This window comes from Salmo trutta, chromosome 16, assembly GCF_901001165.1.
Source record: "Salmo trutta chromosome 16, fSalTru1.1, whole genome shotgun sequence".
NCBI lineage: Eukaryota > Metazoa > Chordata > Actinopteri > Salmoniformes > Salmonidae > Salmo > Salmo trutta.
Window position 1 is genome coordinate 16,603,259 of NC_042972.1, and position 21,794 is coordinate 16,625,052.

Consider the following 21,794-nt stretch of genomic DNA (forward strand, 5'->3'; position numbering starts at 1 on the left):
GCAGCCAGCGCTAATCAGCAGCAGCTGACTCAGGCAAGGCTAAAGCAGTATTTCTCCACATGAGGGCTGAAGGGAAGATGTGCTAGTAGGCTAATCAGCAGTTAGCTGTTAGAAAATGGACTCGTTTTGACTGCTAACTGGTGTTGTTATGATAGTGTGTGTGGAATGAGAGGATTTTGCGATGTCCAGCTGATCAGTAGAGTAAACGTGCAGATGTTAAGTTGAGTTTAGCCCATAGAGTTAACCTATGAGTTTAGCCTATAGACCTAACTTATGTGTTTAGCCCATAGACTTAACCTATGAGTTTAGCCCATAGACTTAACCTATGAGTTTAGCCCATAGACTTCAAATCAAATATAATTTTATTTGTCACATGTGCCGAATACAACAGGTTTAGACCTTACAGTGAAATACTTACAATCCCTTAACTAACAATTCAGTTTTAAGAAAATCCCCCCCCAAAAAATGACAGATAAGAATAACAAATAATTAAAGAGCAGCAGTAAATAACAATAGCAGGGCTATATACAAGGGGTATCGGTACAGAGTCAATTTGCGGGGGCGTCGGTGTCGAGGTAATTGAGATAATATGTACATGTAGGTAGAGTTATTAAAGTGACTATGCATAGATGATAATAACAGAGAGTAGGAACAGTGTGGGGGGGGGGGGTACTGGGGGGTGTGCACTACCCTCTGTAGTGCCTTGCGGTTGGAGGCCATGCAGTTGCCATACCAGGCAATGATGCAACCCGTCAGGATCCTCTCAATGGTGCAGCTGTAAAACCTTGTGAGGATCTGAGGACCCATGCCAAATCTTTTCAGTCTCCTGAGGGGGAATAGGTTTTGTTGTGCCCTCTTCACGACTGTTTTGGTGTGCTTGGACCATGTTAGTTTGTTGGTGATGTGGACGCCAAGGAACTTGAAGCTCTCAACCTGCTCCACTACAGCCCAGTCGATGAGAATGGGGGCATGCTCGGTCCTCTTTTTCCTGTAGTCCACAATCATCTCCTTTGTCTTGGTCACGTTGAAGGAGAAGTTGTTAATCTGGCACCACACGATCAGGTCTCTAACATCCTCCCTATAGGCTGTCTCATTTTTGTCGGTGATCAAGCCTAACACTGTTGTGTCATCAGCAAACTTAATGATGGTGTTGGAGTCGTGCCTGGTTGTGCAGTCATGAGTGAACAGGGAGTACAGGAGGGGACTGAGAACACACCCCTGAGGGGCCCCCGTGTTGAGGATCAGTGTGGCGGATTTGTTGTTTCCTACCCTTACCACCTGGGGGCGGCCCGTCAGGAAGTCCAGGATCCAGTTGCCCATAGACGTAACTTCTCTAGGACCGGCGGGACGAATTCGTCCCACCTACGTAACAGCCAGTTGAATCCTGTGGCGCGATTTTCAAATACCTTTGAAATGCTATTACTTCAATTTCTCAAACATATGACTATTTTACTGCTATTTAAAGACAAGACTCTCGTTAATCTAACCACACTGTCCGATTTCAAAAAGGCTTTACAACGAAAGCAAAACATTAGATTATGTCAGCAGAGTACCCAGCCAGAAATAATCAGACACCCATTTTTCAAGCTAGCATATAATGTCACAAAAACCCAGAAGACAGCTAAATGCAGCACTAACCTTTGATGATCTTCATCAGATGACACACCTAGGACATTATGTTATACAATACATGCATGTTTTGTTCAATCAAGTTCATATTTATATCAAAAACCAGCTTTTTACATTAGCATGTGACGTTCAGAACTAGCATACCCCCCGCAAACTTCCGCCGAATTTACTAACAATTTACTAAATTACTCACGATAAATGTTCACAAAAAGCATAACAATTATTTTAAGAATTATAGATACATTACTCCTCTATGCACTCGATATGTCCGATTTTAAAATAGCTTTTCGGTGAAAGCACATTTTGCAATATTCTAAGTAGATAGCCCGGCATCACAGGGCTAGCTATTTAGACACCCAGCAAGTTTAGCCTTCACCAAACTCCGATTTACTATTAGAAAAGTTTGATTACCTTTCCTGTTCTTCGTCAGAATGCACTCCCAGGACTTCTACTTCAATAACAAATGTTGGTTTGGTCCAAAATAATCCATAGTTATGTTCCAACAGCGACATTTTGTTTGTGCGTTCTAGACACTATCCCAATGGTAAATAACGGTCACGCGCACGGCGCATTTCGTGACAAAAGATTTCTAAATATTTCATTACCGTACTTCGAAGCATGTCAACCGCTGTTTAAAATCAATTTTTATGCAATTTTTCTCATAAAAAAGCGATAATATTCCGACCGGGAATCTGCAATTAGGTAAACAGCCGAAAGAAAATACAGCACAAGGTCGAATCGAGCACGCGCCTAAGCCCTTCGTCCTCTGATCGGCCACTTGGCAAAGGCGATTATGTGTTTCAGCCTGAGGCTGCCTCGTCATCGTTCAGGTTTTTCCCGGGCTCTGAGAGCCTAGTGGAGCCGTAGGAAGTGTCACGTTACAGCTAAGATCCTGACTCTTCAATAAACAGAAGCAAGAACAACAACACCTTGTCAGACAGGCCACTTCCTGCATAAAATCTTCTCAGGTTTTTGCCTGCCATAGGAGTTCTGTTATACTCACAGACACCATTCAAACAGTTTTAGAAACTTTAGGGTGTTTTCTATCCAAAGCCAATAATTATATGCATATTCTAGTAACTGGGCAGGAGTAGTAACCAGATTAAATCGGGTACGTTTTTTATCCGGCCGTGCAAATACTGCCCCCTATCCCCAACAGGTTAACCTAGGAGTTTATCCAATAGTGTTAACCTATGATTTTAGCCCATAGAGTTAACCAAATAGGAGTTTAGCCCATAGAGTTAACCTAATAGGAGTTTAGCCCATAGAGTTAACCTAATAGGAGTTTAGCCCATAGAGTTAACCTAATTGGAGTTTAGCCCATAGAGTTAACAGAATAGGAGTTTAGCCCATAGAGTTAACCTAATAGGAGTTTAGCCCATAGAGTCAACCTAATAGGAGTTTAGCCCATAGAGTCAACCTAATAGGAGTTTAGCCCATAGAGTCAACCTAATAGGAGTTTAGCCCATAGAGTCAACCTAATAGGAGTTTAGCCCATAGAGTCAACCTAATAGGAGTTTAGCCCATAGCGTCAACCTAATAGGAGTTTAGCCCATAGAGTCAACCTAATAGGAGTTCAGCCCATGATTCTGGACAGATGGATTGTGTTTTGGAGCAAGGGAGAAGAGAAGTGAACGGTGTGCAAGGAATGACCAGGATCTCAAGGATGTGTGCATCAGTAAAGTAAAGAAGACACTTCTTCGGTCTGAAGGAGTCATATTATCAGCATGGCTCCTATCTGTGGTCCGAGTGATGGATACTGTTCCCTTGTACACTGACCCTTTTGCATAGTCACAGGAAGCGGTCAATGCACGCTGAAGATAAATAATGACGTGATAGGATGATATCTATACTTGCCTCGTACAGTATTGGCTGTTGGTATCTGGTTATGGGGTTATGTATCTGTCCTTTGGCGCTTCTATGTCTATCACTCCAGTGTTAATTTGCTGTAATTACTGTAATTACTTCGCTACTAGGGCCTATTTATTGCCTTACCTCCTCATGCCATTTGCACACACATACTTTCTTTTTTTTCTATTGTGTTATTGACTGTATGCTTGTTTATTCCGTGTGTAACGCTGTGTTGTTGTTTGTTGCACTGCTTTGCTTTATCTTGGCCAGGTCGCAGTTGTAAATGAGAAGTTGTTCTCAACTTGCTTACCTGGTTAAATAAAGGTGAAATAAAAAAAAAAATATATATATATATATAAAAAATATATGTTAGGTTTGCTGGTCATTGTTCTGACTAAATATTCCCTTGCTCCTCGGTGAAACAGATATATTGTCCATTGAAGATTGATCCATTACTTTATATTTCACAATACTTTGAGGACTTTGTGGAGCAGTTTAGTGGCTTAACCATCCCAGACATTGACACAGTTCAGTATTCCAGCCCACAGTCCAGTGTTCCAGCCCTTTTGCTTGTGTGCAAATACAGTCAATATTGCTGTACATTCCCCAGAGAGGGATAGAAGGAGAGGCGAGAAAGAGGGATGGAAAGTCAGGAAAAACTAACAGGGGGAGGGGGGGGACAAACTAATCTGGTTTGACGGTGGATCTTCGTTTGTGTGTGTGTGTGTGTGTGTGTGTGTGTGTGTGTGAGTGTAGACACACACACACCCCGTGAAAAGGGGGAAGCAGGGCAAGAAAATGAGACTAACAGAGGAGTCGGCGATAGATGGAGAGGAGGACATGGAGGGAAGAAGGATAGGGAAAGAGATGGGGTAAGCATATGGTGAGAAGGGTGGGTAGAGGGAGTAGGGGAGGGAGAGAAGGGGAGAGGAGAAGGGTGGGTAGAGGGAGTAGGGGGGGTAGGGGAGGGAGAGAAGGGTGGGTAGAGGGAGTAGGGGAGGGAAAGGAGGGTGGATAGAGGGAGGAGAGGAGGGTGGATAGAGGGAGTTAGGGAGGGAGAGAAGGGTGGGTAGAGGGAGTAGGGGAGGGAGAGAAGGGTGGGTAGAAGGGGAGGGAGAGAAGGGTGGGTAGAGGGAGTAGGGGAGGAAGAGAATGGTGGGTAGAGGGAGTAGAGGAGGGGGAGAAGGGTGTGTAGAGAGAGAGAAAGGGTGGGTAGAAGGGGAGAGGGAGTAGGTGAGGAAGAGAAGGGTGAGTGGAGGATGGGGAGAGAGTAGGGGAGTGAGAGAATGGTGGGTAGAGGGAGACAAGGGTGTATAGAGGGAGTGGGGGAGGGAGAAAAGGGTGGGTAGAGGAAGAGAAGGGTGGGTGGGTAGGTAGAGGGAGTAGGGGAGGGAGAGAAGGGTGGGTCGAGGGAGTTGGGCAGGGAGAGAAGGGTGGGTGGAGGGAGAGACGGGTGGGTAGGTAGAGGGAGTAGGGGGGGAGAGAAGGGTGGGTAGAGGGAGTAGGGGAGGGAGAAAATGGTGGGTAGAGGGAGTAGGGGATGGAGAAAAGGGTGGGTAGAGGAAGAGAAGGGTGTGTGGGTAGGTAGAGTGAGTAGGGGAGGGAGAGAAGGTTGGGTAGGTAGAGGGTGTAGGGGAGGGAGAGAAGGGTGGGTAGAGGGAGAGAAGGGTGGGTAGGTAGAGGGAGTAGGGGAGGGAGAGAAGGGTGGGTAGATGGAGTTGGGCAGGGAGAGAAGGGTGGGTAGAGGGAGAGACGGGTGGGTAGGTAGAGGGAGTAGGGGAGGGAGAGAAGGGTGGGTAGAGGAAGAGAAGGGTGTGTGGGTAGGTAGAGTGAGTAGGGGAGGGAGAGAAGGGTGGGTAGGTAGAGGGAGTAGGGGAGGGGAGGGAGAGAAGGGTGGGTCGAGGGAGTTGGGCAGGGAGAGAAGGGTGGGTGGAGGGAGAGACGGGTGGGTAGGTAGAGGGAGTAGGGGGGGAGAGAAGGGTGGGTAGAGGGAGTAGGGGAGGGAGAAAATGGTAGGTAGAGGGTGTAGGGGAGGGAGAGAAGGGTGGGTAGAGGGAGAGAAGGGTGGGTAGGTAGAGGGAGTAGGGGAGGGAGAGAAGGGTGGGTAGAGGGAGAGACGGGTGGGTAGGTAGAGGGAGTAGGGGAGGGAGTGAAGGGTGGGTAGAGGGAGTAGGGGTGGGAGAAAATGGTGGGTAGAGGGAGTAGGGGATGGAGAAAAGGGTGGGTAGAGGAAGAGAAGGGTGTGTGGGTAGGTAGAGTGAGTAGGGGAGGGAGAGAAGGTTGGGTAGGTAGAGGGAGTAGGGGAGGGGGAGAAGGTTAGGTAGAGGGGGAGAAGGGTGGGTAGAGGAGGAAGAGAAGGGTGGGTAGAGGGAGAGAAGGGTGGGTTGAGAGAGTCGGGGAGGGAGAGAAGGGTGGGTACAGGGAGAGAAGGGTGGGTAGTGAGAGAAGGGTGGGGAGGGAGAGAAGGGTGGGTAGAGAGTGTAGGGGAGGGAGAGAAGGGTGGGTAGGTAGAGGGAGTAGAGGAGGGAGAGAAGGCTGGGTAGAGGGAGAGAAGGGTGGGTAGGTAGAGGGAGTAGAGGAGGGAGAGAAGGCTGGGTAGAGGGAGAGAAGGGTGGGTAGGTAGAGAGAGTCGGGGAGGGAGAGAAGGGTGGGTAGAGGGAGAGAAGGGTGGGTAGTGAGAGAAGGGTGGGGAGGGAGAGAAGGGTGGGTAGAGAGTGTAGGGGAGGGAGAGAAGGGTGGGTGGAGGGAGGAGAAGGAGACTAGGGTGGATAGAGGGAGAGAAGCGAGGGTAGAGAGAGTTGGGAGGGTAGGGGAGTAGGGGAGGAAGAGAAGGGTAGGTAGATATAGTAGGGGAGGGAGAAAAGGGTGGTGTGAGAGAAAGGTGGGGAGAGGGAGTAGGGGAGTGAGGCAAGGGTGGATAGAGGGAGTAGGGGAGTGTAGAGTGAAAGAAGGGTGGATGGAGGTAGGGAGATGAGGTTGGATAGTGGGAGAAGGGGATGGAGTGAAGGATGGGTAGATGAGGGAGATAAGGGTGGGTAGAGGGAGATAATTTGTATTTATTTAAACTTTATTTAACTAAGAACAAATTCTTATTTATATTGACGGCCTACCGGGGAACAGTGGGTTAACTGCTTTGTTCAGGGGCAGAATGACATATTTGTAACTTGTCAGCTCTGGGATTCGATCCAGCAACCTTTCGGTTACTGGCCCAACGCTCTAACCACCTGCAGCCCTTCTGCATCACTTTACACAGATCTCCGCTAAACATAGCGTCAATATGTTTATCTGTCTCTCTTATCTGCCTGTGTGTTTTCACTCATGTGCCTGTGCCCTCAATACATATGCATATCCTTTTAAGTATATACATTTATTTTTTGTTTAATTCATTTGCACCAAAGAAAAGAAGTGATAGACAACACTATAGATATAATCAAATCCCAAAAACGGTGTGCAGGTTTGGTGGAAGCCCAAAGATTTAAACTCAGCAAAAAAAGAAACGTCCTCTCACTGTCAACTGCGTTTATTTTCAGCAATCTTAACATGTGTAAACATTTGTATGAACATAACAAGATGCAACAACTGAGACATAAACTGAACAAGTTCCACAGACATGTGACAAACAGAAATGGAATAATGTTTCCCTGAACAAAGGGGGGGTCAAAATCAAAAGAACAGTCAGTATCTGGTGTGGCCACCAGCTGCATTAAGTACTGCAGTGCATCTCCTCCTCATGGACTGTACCAGATTTGCCAGTTCTTGCTGTGAGATGTTATCCCACTCTTCCACCAAGGCACCTGCAAGTTCCCGTACATTTCTTGGGAGAATGGCCCTAGCCCTCACCCTCCGATCCAACAGGTCCCAGATGTGCTCAATGGGATTGAGATCCGGGCTCTTCGCTGGCCATGGCAGAACAGTAACATTCCTGTCTTGCAGGAAATCACGCACAGAACGAGCAGTATGGCTGGTGGCATTGTCATGCTGGAGGGTCATGTCAGTATGAGCCTGCAGGAAGGGTACCACATGAGGGAGGAGGATGTCTTCCCTGTAGCGCACAGCGTTGAGATTGCCTGCAATGACAACAAGCTCAGTCCGATGATGCTGTGACACACCATCCCAGACCATGATGGACCCTCCCACTCCAGAGTACAGGCCTCGGTGTAACGCTCATTCCTTCGACGATAAACACGAATCCGACCATCACCCATGTTGAGACAAAACTGCGACTCTTCAGTGAAGACCACTTTTTGCCAGTCCTGTGTGGTCCAGCGACGGTGGGTTTATGCCCACAGGCGACATTGTTGCCGGTGATGTCTGGTGAGGACCTGCCTTACAACAGGTCTACAAGCCCTCAGTCCTGCCTTTCTCAGCCTATTGCGGAGAGTCTGAGCACTGATGGAGGGATTGTGCATTCCTGGTGTAACTTGGGCAGTTGTTGTTGCCATCCTGTACCTGTCCCGCAGGTGTGATGTTCAGATGTACTGATCCTGTGCAGGTGTTGTTACACGTGGTTTGCCACTATGAGGACGATCAGCTGTGCGTCCTGTCTCCTTGTAGCGCTGTCTTAGGCGTCTCACAGTACGGACATTGCAATTTATTGCCCTGGCCACATCTGCAGTCCTCATGCCTCCTTGCAGCATGCCTAAGGCACGTTCACGCAGATGAGCAGGGACCCTGGGCATCTTTCTTTTGGTGTTTTTCAGAGTCAGTAGAAAGGCCTCTTTAGTATCCTAAGTTTTCATAACTGTGACCTTAATTGCCTACCGTCTGTAAACTGTTAGTGTCTTAACGACCGTTCCACAGGTGCATGATGGTTCGTTGAACAAGCATGGGAAACAGTGTTTAAACCCTTTACAATGAAGATCTGTGAAGTTATTTTTATTTTTACGAATTATCTTTGAAAGACAGGGTCCTGAAAAAGGGAGTTTCTATAAAAAACACACCACATAAAACTATATACAATACAAAAATAAAAACGTTTTTTTTTTTAAATCAAAACCTACTAATTATGAATGTATCAAATAATTGATCATTAATCACAAATTGTTTATTTTATTTGTTTTGTTTAAATGTGTGTGCATGTGAGAGTTAGGCTAAATGGAGGAGATTACCCGGTAGTTTGGTTCATCAGGCTCCTCCCTCCCTCCCTTGATGGGTGAGGCGGTACACCATTCTCACACGCTGTCCTGTCTTAATAAGAATTAATTGCTTGCTGGCTATGGCAGCTTCTCCACCTCTGTCCCACTCTCTGCATCACAACCTAGGCCTATACGCACAAATGTGTGCGTGGTTTGGACTTCTATACTATTCATATGGCAGCAGTTTTCCTAATTTTCCTCGAGACAGACGTTTTTCCCCTTCCTCTGTGTATTTTTATCAATAATAAATGTGGTGGCTGTACGATAAGCTCCTAACTTGCTCCGGCCCTGTTCCAATCCTGTTATGCTAGCCAGATTAGCCCAGACAGTCATGTTATGAGCCGGGACTAATTCCATACTGCCTGACCCCACACTAATCCTTGGGCATATTACCACTTGATCCTTGATTAGGCCTTCATATTTGGACTATGTTTATGTGTGTGTTTGGGAGTGTGTGCTCGCGCGCATGTGTTTCTTTAGGTGCGTTTATCAAGGTCAATGCAACGGTCTCTGAATGTCAATTAGCCTATATCATTATTCTTATTATTCTGTGTGTAAAAGGTTAATCGTTGTTTTTCCATCACGTTGTTTATCAATAACTTAAATCTTTCATCCATCTATGTGTTTGGTCTCATCTGCTTTCTCAATTAGGGTGGTTTGGTGAACCATACATGTGTGATGAGTAACCTTGCCGTATACCCTGCTTTAACTGTTTTTTTCAAGCAAAAATACAGACACTCTTTAAACGACCGAGGTTCACAGCCTGACCATCACACATGCAGCTATTTTTGATTTCCAGTCAGTGTGCTTCAAAAAGTTTACAAAAGTAGCAGCGAGTTGGCCTCCCAAGTGGCACAGCAGTCTAAGGCACTGCATCGCCTGGCTTGAGGAGCCACTACAGACCCAGGTACGATCCTAGGCTGTGTCACAACCGGCCGTGTTATGTTTCTGAGGATGCAGGACTCGACTTTCGCCTCTCCCGAGCCCGTTGGGGAGTTGCAGTGATTAGACAAGATCATAATTGGATTGGTTGTCATGATATTGGAGATAAAAGGGGGCGAGTTTATAAAACGTTTATAAAACGTTGCAACTAAGTTTAAATGATCCATGTCTCGGTAATACCTCAGGCTGTCTAATTTCAACAGTGAACAAAAATAAATAGTAGACATGTATTCTAATGTATTACTTAATGTGGCATGAACACAACCAGTCATTGATTTGTATCTGATTGTCGAACAAATTATTTCAAAAAGTAGGCTACCTGTGCACATTCGTCCACTCCAAAATAATTCCCACCATCCAAACAATGCACTGTGCACTAGCCATTGGATAAATGAAAAGAGACCTCTGTTACAAAACACCAAAAAGTGTGATGTCATTCGGTGATTGTCATTAGGCCTCTTGTAGCCTGAATGAATTGAAAGAACAGTCGAGACACCCGAAAAGGGGCTGAAATACAGGACGCAGATACAGCTGTGTCTGTCCCGAGCTCATCTGCTGAAATACAGGACACAGATACAGCTGTGTCTGTCCCGAGCTCATCCGCTGAAATACAGGACACAGATACAGCTGTGTCTGTCCCGAGCTCATCTGCTGAAATACAGGACACAGATACAGCTGTGTCTGTCCCGAGCTCATCTGCTGAAATACAGGACACAGATACAGCTGTGTCTGTCCTGAGCTCATCTGCTGAAATACAGGACACAGATACAGCTGTGTCTGTCCTGAGCTCATCTGCTGAAATACAGGACACAGATACAGCTGTGTCTGTCCCGAGCTCATCTGCTGAAATACAGGACGCAGATACAGCTGTGTCTGTCCTGAGCTCATCTGCTGAAATACAGGACGCAGATACAGCTGTGTCTGTCCCGAGCTCATCTGCGTGGGAAACTATGAGGGCCCAGTTTAAACAATGTTGTAAGTTCGCTAGCGGTCTGAATCCAGTCAATAAAATATAGCAAATTTGCTAGTGAAAGCTCAAGACAGACAGAGAGTGAGGCAGACAGGTGTAGTAGAGAGATGAATGCCATTGAAAGAACCTGAACCAACTGTCACTGGTTTAAACCATGACAGAGAGGTGTGGGTGTTAGTGTCATGTAAAATAAGATTTTTCATATTTACCAGTATCAGTACAAAATTGCATTTTAAACAAATAGGAGAATGGTTCGGTTAGAGACCCTCCAAAGTTTGACTTTTGTTGCATTTAGGGGAGCTCATGTCTCATTCGGGGGGTCTTATCCCCCCCGGCCACCCTGTAATTCATACACTGGTTGTGGGTGCCTCAAGGGAAAAAATGGGCTGGTGTGTTAGAAATGCCTGCGCCGATTTCTGGTCTCAGTCCTCCCCTGGAAAAATGCGTTGTGTGAACATCATCTGACAGTCTGGTGACTACTTGCCTGTCAATGTCACCGGGTTGGTGTAGAGAAAAGAGGGGGTGGAGGTGTCCAGTTTGGGAGTATATCTGAGCACTGCACACAGGTAAAGGCTAGCCTTTGGTACGTTGATATATTATTATCATTTTTTCTCCCCAATTTTGTGATATCCAATTGGTAGTTAGTCTTGTCCCATCGCTGCAACTCCAGTACGGACTCGGGAGAGGTGAAGGTCGAGAACCATGCCTCCTCCGAAACACAACACTGCCAAGCTGCACTGCTTCTTGACGCACTTGCTTCACCCAGAAGCCAGCCGCACCAATGTGTCGGAGGAAACACCGTACTACTGCCGACCATGTCAGCTTGCATGCGCCAGGAGTCGCTAGAGCCCAATGGGACAAGGACAACCCGACTGGCCAAACCCTCCCCTAACCTAGACAAATCTGGGTCTGTAGTGACTCCACAACCATAGTCTTCTGCACCATTCAGGAGGCCGGTACATTGATATTTTAAGACTTTCGCCAGGGGTCTATTCCATTTAAATTCCAGTCCATTCAGGAAGTACACTGAAATTCCAATTCTGTCCAATGTTTTTCAATTAGGAAAATTTGGAATTGGAATATGGTTGACTTTATTAACGGAATGGAATTCAAATGGAATTGACCCCAACCCTGAAATTAGCTCCGGTACCCCTTCAACATGACTAATTATCTGGATCTGCCCGTGACCCTGCCCGTTCGCTGTGCTGTCCCACCCTCCATGCTTCTCTCTCTCTCTCTCTCTCTCTATCTCTCTCTCTCTCTCTCTCTCTCTCTCTCTCTCTCTCTCTCTCTCTCTCTCTCTCTCTTTCTCTTTCTCTTTCTCTTTCTCTTTCTTTTTTTCTTTCTCTCTCTCTCTCTCTCTCTCTTTCTTTCTCTCTCTTTCTTTTTTTCTTTCTTTCCTGGTTTCCACTATTTTCTCCAAGAACCCCAGCTGGTGTGTTTTGTCAGTAGGAGATGTTCAGTTTCTGTATCTAGGCTCCTACTATTCTGTTTTTAGGCTAGTACTGTTTCTAGGCTTCTACTGTTCTGTTTCTAGGCTAATTATGTTCTGTATCTAGTCTACTACTGTTCTGTATCTAGGCTACTACTGTTCTGTTTCTGTATCTAGTCTACTACTGTTCTGTATCTAGTCTACTACTGTTCTGTATCTAGTCTACTACTGTTCTTTATCTAGTCTACTACTGTTCTGTATCTAGTCTACTACTGTTCTGTATCTAGTCTACTACTGTTCTGTTTCTGTATCTAGTCTACTACTGTTCTGTTTCTGTATCTAGTCTACTACTGTTCTGTTTCTGTTTATAGGCTACTGCTGTTCTGTTTCTGTATCTAGTCTACTACTGTTCTGTATCTAGTCTACTACTGTTCTGTATCTAGTCTACTACTGTTCTTTATCTAGTCTACTACTGTTCTGTTTCTGTATCTAGTCTACTACTGTTCTGTTTCTGTATCTAGTCTACTACTGTTCTGTTTCTGTATCTAGTCTACTACTGTTCTGTTTCTGTATCTAGGCTATTACTGTTCTGTTTCTGTTTATAGGCTACTGCTGTTCTGTTTCTGTATCTAGTCTACTACAGTTCCATATCTGGTTTACTACTGTTCCGTATCTAGTCTACTACTTTTCTGTATCTAGTCTACTACTGTTCTGTATCTAGTCTACTACTGTTCCGTATCTAGTCTACTACTGTTCCTTATCTAGTCTACTACTGTTCCGTATCTAGTCTACTACTGTTCCGTATCTAGTCTACTACTGTTCCTTATCTAGTCTACTACTGTTCCGTATCTAGTCTACTACTGTTCCGTATCTAGTCTACTACTGTTCTGTTTCTGTATCTAGTCTACTACTGTTCTGTGTCTGTATCTAGTCTACTACTGTTCTGTTTCTGTATCTAGTCTACTACTGTTCCGTATCTAGTCTACTACTGTTCCGTATCTAGTCTACTACTGTTCTGCATCTAGTCTTCTACTGTTCTTCATCTAGTCTCCTACTGTTCCGTATCTAGTCTACTACTGTTCTGTATCTAGTCTACTACTGTTCCGTATCTAGTCTACTACTGTTCCGTATCTAGTCTACTACTGTTCCGTATCTAGTCTACTACTGTTCCGTATCTAGTCTACTACTGTTCTGTTTCTGTATCTAGTCTACTACTGTTCTGTGTCTGTATCTAGTCTACTACTGTTCTGTTTCTGTATCTAGTCTACTACTGTTCCGTATCTAGTCTACTACTGTTCCGTATCTAGTCTACTACTGTTCTGCATCTAGTCTTCTACTGTTCTTCATCTAGTCTCCTACTGTTCCGTATCTAGTCTACTACTGTTCTGTATCTAGTCTACTACTGTTCTGTATCTAGTCTACTACTGTTCTGTATCTAGTCTACTACTGTTCTTTATCTAGTCTACTACTGTTCTGTATCTAGTCTACTACTGTTCCGTATCTAGTCTACTACTGTTCCGTATCTAGTCTACTACTGTTCTGTATCTAGTCTACTACTGTTCCGTATCTAGTCTACTACTGTTCCGTATCTATGCTACTACTGTTCTGTATCTAGTCTACTACTGTTCTGTATCTAGTCTACTACTGTTCTGTATCTAGTCTACTACTGTTCTGTTTCTGTATCTAGTCTACTACTGTTCTGTTTCTGTATCTAGTCTACTACTGTTCCTTATCTAGTCTACTACTGTTCCTTATCTAGTCTACTACTGTTCAGTATCTAGTCTTCTACTGTTCCATATCTAGGCTACTACTGTTCATGTTTCTGTATCTAGTCTACTACTGTTCTGTTTCTGTATCTAGTCTACTTCTGTTCTGTATCTAGTCTTCTACTGTTCCATATCTAGGCTACTACTGTTCATGTTTCTGTATCTAGTCTACTACTGTTTTGTTTCTGTATCTAGTCTACTACTGTTCTCTTTGCATATCTAGTTTACTACAGTTTGGTTTCTGTATCTAGTCTACTACAGTTTGGTTTCTGTATCTAGTTTACTACTGTTCTGTATCTAGTCTACTACTCTTCTGTATCTAGTCTGCTACTGTTCTGTTTTCTGTCTCTTTTCCCTCTTCTTCCTTTTCCTTTCCTATCTGCTTCTTCCTTCATTCTATCTCTGTCAGAGCAAAAGGAGGGGCAAGTGGAGCTCTCTCCCTCTTTGACTCCCTCACTCTATCTCTCTCACTCTCCATGTTTCTGATTTGTGTGTGTGTGTGTTTGTGTGTGCGCAAGTAGAAAAAACATTTTGACTTACACCACATGTAGAGAAACACCAATGCCACCCTCTTCTTTCAGGTTGCCTAAACAGTCTATGACTGTCATACAGTATACACTTTTAGTTTTTGTTGTCCTAGGCTACCTGGCTAAAATGCTTGCTCGCTAGCCTAACTTCCTTTCATTGGCAACAATGAGCCAGCTAGGTAACTTTCGCCTACTTACTACTTCTAGCTACATTTTGATCTTCGATCCTCTCAGGCCATGGGCACAATGCATGAATGTATGGTTGTATCAGAATCTCCATTTTAATCATTGGCCAGTACGGAGCACTAAGTAAAACCCGAAGTCCAATCCCTAGCTCTATTCATGGCTAATTTAGGGAAGGGCTAATTGTAGCAAGCTAGCCACCGGAGGACAACCACACAAGGAGATGCAACAATTCAACTTGTTTCTGTCAATTACATTTTGCTTTGGTGTGAATCCAAGTCCAAACTGGCTTCCCTTGACACTTTCTTTGGTGTGCCAGGACCATTTACATATGAGCACACTTAGTTTACCTCAACGCTGATTGACTTTTGTTTTATACTTCTTTTTTTAATCAAGGGAGGCCAAATGTTTGCTGGCTTTCCTTGCATTCAATGCTACGGGCGGCCACAATGTAATACTCTTTTTGACCAGACAGCAGACACTGTTTCGCTCGCAGCGAGATACATTCAGCCTCTTGGAAAATTATGTAACACAGAGAGACAAATGATAAATTATTTTCTTTAATTCTTGGTCAATTTTTGGGTGAAGCCTGGCTTCCCTTGGCATCCATTAATACACGCCACTGGTTGTGTTACTGGAATTTACATAGAGTTGAAGTCGGAAGTGTACATACACATTAGCCAAATACATTTAAACTCAGTTTTTCACAATTCCTGACATTTAATCCTAGTAAAAATTCCCTGTCTTAGGTAGGATCACCACTTTATTTTAAGAATGTGAAATGCCAGAATAATAGTAGAGAGAATAATTTATTTCAGCTTTTATTTCTTTCATCACATTTCGAGTGGGTCAGAAGTTTACATACACTCAATTAGTATTTGGTAGCATTGCCTTTAAATTGTTTAACTTGGGTCAAACTTTTCGGGTAGCCTACCACAAGCTTTCCACAATAAGTTGGGTGAATTTTGGCCCATTCCTCCTGACAGAGCTGGTGTAATTGAGTCAGGTTTGTAGGCCTCCTTACTCGCACACACTTTTTCCGTTCTGCCATCACATTTTCTATGGGATTGAGGTCAGGGCTTTGTGATAGCCACTCCAATACCTTGACTTTGTTGTCCTTAAGCCAGTTTGCCACAACTTTGGAAGTATGCTTGGGGTCATTGTCCATTTGGAAGACCCATTTGCAACCAAGCTTTAACTTCCTGACTGATATCTTGAGATGTTGCTTCAATATATCCACATAATTTTCTTTCCTCATGATGCCATCTATTTTGTGAAGTGCACCAGTCCCACCTGCAGCAAAGCACCCCCACAACATGATGCTGCCACCCCCGTGCTTCACGGTTGGGATGGTGTTCTTCGGCTTGCAAGCCTCCCCCTTTTTCCTCCAAACATATTGATGGTCAATATGGCCAAACACTTCTATATTTGTTTCATCAGACCAGAGGACATTTCTCCAAAAAGTACGATCTTTGTCCCAATGTGCAGTTGCAAACTGTAGTCTGGCTTTCTTATGGCAGTTTTGGAGCAGTGGCTTCTTCCTTGCTGAGCGACCTTTCAGGTTATGTCGATATAGGACTCGTTTTACTGTGGATATAGATACTTTTGTACCTGTTTCCTCCAGCATCTTCACAAGGTCCTTTGCTGTCGTTCTGGGATTGATTTGCACTTTTCACACCAAAATACGTTAATCTCTAGGAGACAGAACGCATCTTCTTCCTGAGCGGTATGACGTCTGCGTGGTCCCATGGTGTTTATACTTGCGTACTACTGTTTGTACAGATGAATGTGGTACCTTCAGGCGTTTGGAATTTGCTTACGAAAGATGAACCAGACTTGTGGTGGTCTTCAGATTTTCTTTCTGAGGTCTTGGCTGATTTCTTTTGATTTTCCCATGATGTCAAGCAAAGAGACACTGAGTTTGAAGGTCGGCCTTGAAATACATCCACAGTTACACCTCCAATTGACTCAAAGGATGTCAATTAGCCTAACAGAAGCTTCTAAAGCCATGACATCATTTTCTGGAATTTTCCAAGCTGTTTAAAGGCACAGTCAACTTAGTGTATGTAAACTTCTGACCCACTGGATTTGTGAACTATACGTGAAATAGTCTGTCTGTAAACAAAAATTACTTGTGTCATGCGCAAAGTAGATGTCCTAACCGACTTGCCAAAACTATAGTTTGTTAACAAGAAATTTGTGGAGTGGTTGAAAAATGAGTTTTAATGACTCCAACCTAAGTGTATGTAGACTTCCGACTTCAACTGTATATGTGAATAAACCATGGAGGTGTGTGTTGTCTTTTATTGTCTATTGTGAGGCTCGGGAGTGATTCAACTTTAATCAGTAGGTGAGAGGGAATTGTGCTTATAAGGCCTAAACGATCTGCCCCCCTCTCTTATCCTTTGCACACCACGGCACCCCACCCCGCTGTGAATAAATATTAATGTCAGTAATGTATCAGGGAGGTGTGCGTGTCTTCACTACAACAGACCTCTACATCCCATCTCCACAGTAGGTCCCTGTGTGGGGACACAAACCTGAATCACCCTGGTGATTTGGCAGCTAAAACTGTGTATGTGTGTGCATGCAGTCATTCCATATTCTGATTGGTTTTTCGGGAGGACGATGGGGCCTCTCTCTCGCTCTCTCTCTTACTCCTCTGCATTCCTCTTATCTCTCACACACTCGCTCCATCTCCTTACTCTTTTATCTCTGTCTCCCGCTCCATCCTGTGAAGCCGACAGTTCCTTGGCATGCCTAGGTGTGGTTGTCTCATGCCTTGTTTCCAGACATCCTCTTCTCTTCTTACTCCTCCTTTCTCACTATATCCCTATATTTCTCTCGGGTGAGTTGGGCAGTGTTAGACTGGGAGGGAGGGATAGACTGGTATGGGGGCAGGGTTTTTCTCCAGCCAAGCAGCAACAGAACTGTTCTTGTCCTCTGTCTCTCGATCTCTCTCTCCCCCTCTCTCTCCCCCTCTCTCTCCCCCTCTCTCTCCCCCTCTCTCTCCCCCTCTTTCTTCCCCTCTCTCTCTCCTCCCTCTTTCTCTTTCTCTCTCTCTCTCCTCTGTCTCTCTCCCCTCTCTCTTACTCACTCACTCACTCACTCCTTACACTACCCTTTTATTTTACTTGTCTTAACCAGGTTGTCAAAACTCTGCTACATTACTGGAGTCCATATAGAAGCTAACATACTTTACCACTGAAAACTCAGCTACATTACTGGAGTCCATATAGAAGCTGACATACTTTACCACTGAAAACTCAGCTACATTACTGGAGTCCATATAGAAGCTAACATACTTTACCACTGAAAACTCAGCTACATTACTGGAGTCCATATAGAAGCTAACATACTTTACCACTGAAAACTCTGCTACATTACTGGAGTCCATATAGAAGCTAACATACTTTACCACTGAAAAGTTGGGTTAAAGTTGCATAAATGTTGGTGAGCATTGCATTCACCCTGAGTAAAGTTGCCCAATAAATATATAATGCCTTTTAAATAAGTAATATTTCTCTCAAAAATATGCCTGGAAATGTTCAAGAAGTCCTTCAAGATCAGTCCAAAAGTATGACTTTTATTTTTAAGTATGTCTGTGAATATTAATTCGATTTTAGAGTCTGTAGACAGAAAGAAAATTGTCCAATCACAATGTGGTGAATGAATGAACCAACCAATCATGTACCGTGACATTGCTGTGTGCATGCATCCTTATCTGCTGTTTGCACGTTGCTGTGTCGTGTTTACTTTTACAGATGTATTTTTTTTGCAAGTCAGTTAAGAGCAAATTATTATTTACAATGACGGCCTACTATGTGATATTATGGCATATTATTTGAAATGACTGGACCGCAATGTTAAAATTAGTAAACCGAGTGCCACTCTATAATTTTGCCGATCGTGGCAGATAGATGGATCAAATACGTTGTCTTGTGGTCATAGGTCGTAGTTAGATGCTTACATGCCTTTTATCTGTTGCCCAGATTCTGTATTCACAAAGTGTCTTAGAGTAGGAGCTCCGATCTAGGATGTGTGCTTGAGAGAGACATGTTGAACAAGAAGGATTACTCCTATTAATCATCTACAATAATATTAAGAACTTGATTATTAAAAACATATCATGGCACTTGTTCTTGGATTTCCAGGCTGCCCTCTAACTCTGTCCTATTAAATGAGCATGTATTTACTGAGACAAACAAGAGATGGCCAAGTGTACTTCCATTATTAGTCCATTATGCTTGTGTGCTTTATATTCAAATGAGCCATGAACAATACAAGAATGTAAAACATGGAAACGGATATTAGTGTAATTACTGTGTAAAACGTGTTTTTATTCATCAACTTTTCAGACCAAAAAAATAATAATAATACAAACAGAAATGAACGCATCACAATAGTTCAGTTCAGTTCAAACTTTATTGTCCCCAAATGGAAATGTGTTTTCAGGCGAGGTTCACATGATAAAAAATACACACCATAAACTGACAGCAACAACAATGGGTTGTCTTTCAGTTGAACATCAGGGGCATTTTAACAACATAATAACAAAATAACTCCATTATAGTTTAACTTATTGTTACTGTGTTTCTATGGTTTCAGTATAACTACGAGGGTAATGACATCAGTGACCTGCCCGTGGACCTATCGGTGGTGTGGAACAGCAACTTTGTCATCGACAACCCCTTCAACATCCAAGGTAAGCACTAGGCTTTAGCTCAGAGGGGTACGCACTGTCTTGTTATACAGCAAATGGTTCGGTGAACCACACTCATATGATCTGAAGACTAAGCAAATGCCTGGGCTTTAGCTCAGAGGGTTAACACAGTCTTGTAATATGCCAGAAGAATTCTCTATCACTTATTGTCACTACTTGCCTGATGTGTCGTGGGAGCTTCACTTAACCAAGGCACTCTAGCCACATGAGTAAACGGCCACAGAGAGGGCAGTAGCATGGAGATTGAGTTTTATGTAAGCTACCACTGCATGTTAAATAATTTATAGTGTGACCAAAAAGGGCTAGGGAAAGCTAAGTCTGGAAGGGACATTCAGGCTTTGACGTGCTATATCGTTCAAATATACTTTCTAAATAGCTGGCTAAGTTTCTGCCATGGTAAAATACAACTGTGTGGAAGGCAACTGTGTGGCTGGCAGGGGTATGTTGCATTTGAAACTACAGTGCCATACAGCCCTTGTGTACGATTTAGAAAGGCAGGAGTGCATGCACACGTTACGCGCACGCACACGCATACATTTACACACAGCCTCAGGACTAGACAGTCACTTCACACTCTTGTGATGTCTTCACTTTTTTAAAGTCAATTACCGAGGCAGCAAGTAGATGTGTGTGTGTGTGTGTGTGTGTGTGTGTGTGTGTGTGTGTGTGTGTGTGTGTGTGTGTGTGTGTGTGTGTGTGTGTGTGTGTGTGTGTGTGTGTGTGTGTGTGTGTACGTGTGTGCATGCCTTCATGTGTTTGTGCATTCAGAAAGTAGTCAGACCCCTGGACTTTTTCCACATTTTGTTACGTTACAGCCTTATTTTTTTTTTTTCCCTGATCAATGTACACTCAATACCCCATAATGACAAAGCAAAATCAGGTTTTTATAAATGCAAATTTAAAAAACTGAAATATAACATTTACATAAGTATTCAGACCCTTTTCTCAGTACTTTGTTGAAGTACATTTGCAAGCGTTTACAGCCTCGAGTCTTCTTGGGTATGACGCTACAAGCTTGGCACACCTGTATTTGAGGAGTTTCTCCCATTCTTCTCTGCAGATCCTCTCGAGCTCTGTCAGATTGGATTGGGAGAGTCGCTGCACAGCTATTTTCAGGTCTCTCCAAAAATGTTCGATCGGGTTTAAGTCCGGGCTCTGGCTGGGCCACACAAGGACATTCAGAGACTTGTCTCGAAGCTACTCCTGCGTTGTCTTGGCAGTGTGCTTAGGGTCGTTGTCCTGTTCGAAGTTGAACCCCAGTTTGAGGTCCTGAGTTCTCTGAAACAGGTTTTCATCAAGGATCTCTCTGTAACTTTCCCTCGATCCTGACTAGTCTCCCAGTCCCTGCCGCTGAAAAAACATCCCCCAGCATGATGCTGCCACCACCATGCTTCACCGTAGGGATGGTGCCAGGTTTCCTCCAGTCGTGACGCTTGGCATTCAGGCCAAAGAGTTCTATCTTGGTTTCATCAGACCAGAGAATCTTGTTTCTCATGGTCTGAGTCCTTTAGTGCCTTTTGTCAAACTCCAAGCAGGCTGTCATGTGCCTTTTACTGAGGAGTGGCTTCCGTCTGGCCACTCTACCATAAAGGCCTAATTGGTGGAGTGCTGCAGAGATGGTTGTCCTTCTTGAAGGTTCTCCCATCTCCACAGAGGAACTCTGTCAGAGTGACCATCAGGTTCTTGGTCACCTCCCTGACCAAGGCCCTTCTCCCCTGATTGCTCAGTTTGCCTGGGCAGCCAGCTCTAGGAAGAGTCTTGGTTCCAAACTACTTCCATTTAAGAATGATGGATGCCACTGTGTTCTTAGGGATCTTCAATGCTGGAAAAAAGTTTTTGGTACCCTTCCCCAGATCTGTGCCTCAACACAATCTTGTCTTGGAGCTCTACGGACAATTCCTTCGACCTCACTGTTCGGTTTTTGCTCTGACATGCACTCAGCTGTGGGACTTTATATAGTCCGTTGTGTGCCTTTCCAAATCATGTCCAATCAATTGAATTTACCACAGGTGGACTCCAATCAAGTTGTAGAAACATCTCAAGGATGTTAAATGGAAACAGGATGCACCTGAGTCTCTTAGCAAAGAGTCTGAATACTTATGTAAATAAGTTATTTCTGTTTTTATTTGTAATACGTTTGCAAATCATTCAATAAAACTTTTTTCACTTTGTCATTATGAGGTATTGTGTGTAGATTGATAATATTTGTATTTTTTTAAGTCATATTAGAATAAGGCTGTAACTTAAAAAATACATTGAAAAAGGGAAGGGGTATGAGTAGTTTCTGAATACACTGTACGTGCGTGAGTTTAGCGCACCAATCCACAGACAGTGGATAGTGATTAAACACACAACTAGGGAGTAGTAAAAAAAATAAAAAATTATTCCACGAATAATTACTAGTGAAATTGTGTAGTCTTAATAACGCCAAGCATTTTGCTGTTGTTGTTGTCGCCATGGCAGCGGGGGGTTGTAAAAGCAGGGGCTCCTGCTGTGATGCAAGATAGAAGATAACGTCACATTTAGGGAAATGTTTGCTAAAGCCTCTGCAGCCAAAGCCCACCACAATGCAGACCCAGACACAATTTACCAAAATGAGAAATAGACTTTTAGCTCAAGTAATTTGTCTGAGTAGT

At 44.0% G+C, this 21,794-nt stretch overlaps 1 protein-coding gene across 3 annotated transcripts in view; it reads left to right on the forward strand.

Annotated features, from left to right (window-relative positions):
* The window catches only part of LOC115150182 (plexin-A1), a 364,140-nt gene that overhangs the window by 229,410 nt on the left and 112,936 nt on the right, over window positions 1–21,794 (forward strand). For all 3 annotated transcript variants that reach the window (XM_029693188.1, XM_029693186.1, XM_029693187.1), the window contains exon 11: window positions 19,044–19,140. In XM_029693188.1, the coding sequence (XP_029549048.1) occupies window positions 19,044–19,140 (97 nt within the window). The remainder of the gene's footprint in view (window positions 1–19,043; window positions 19,141–21,794) is intronic.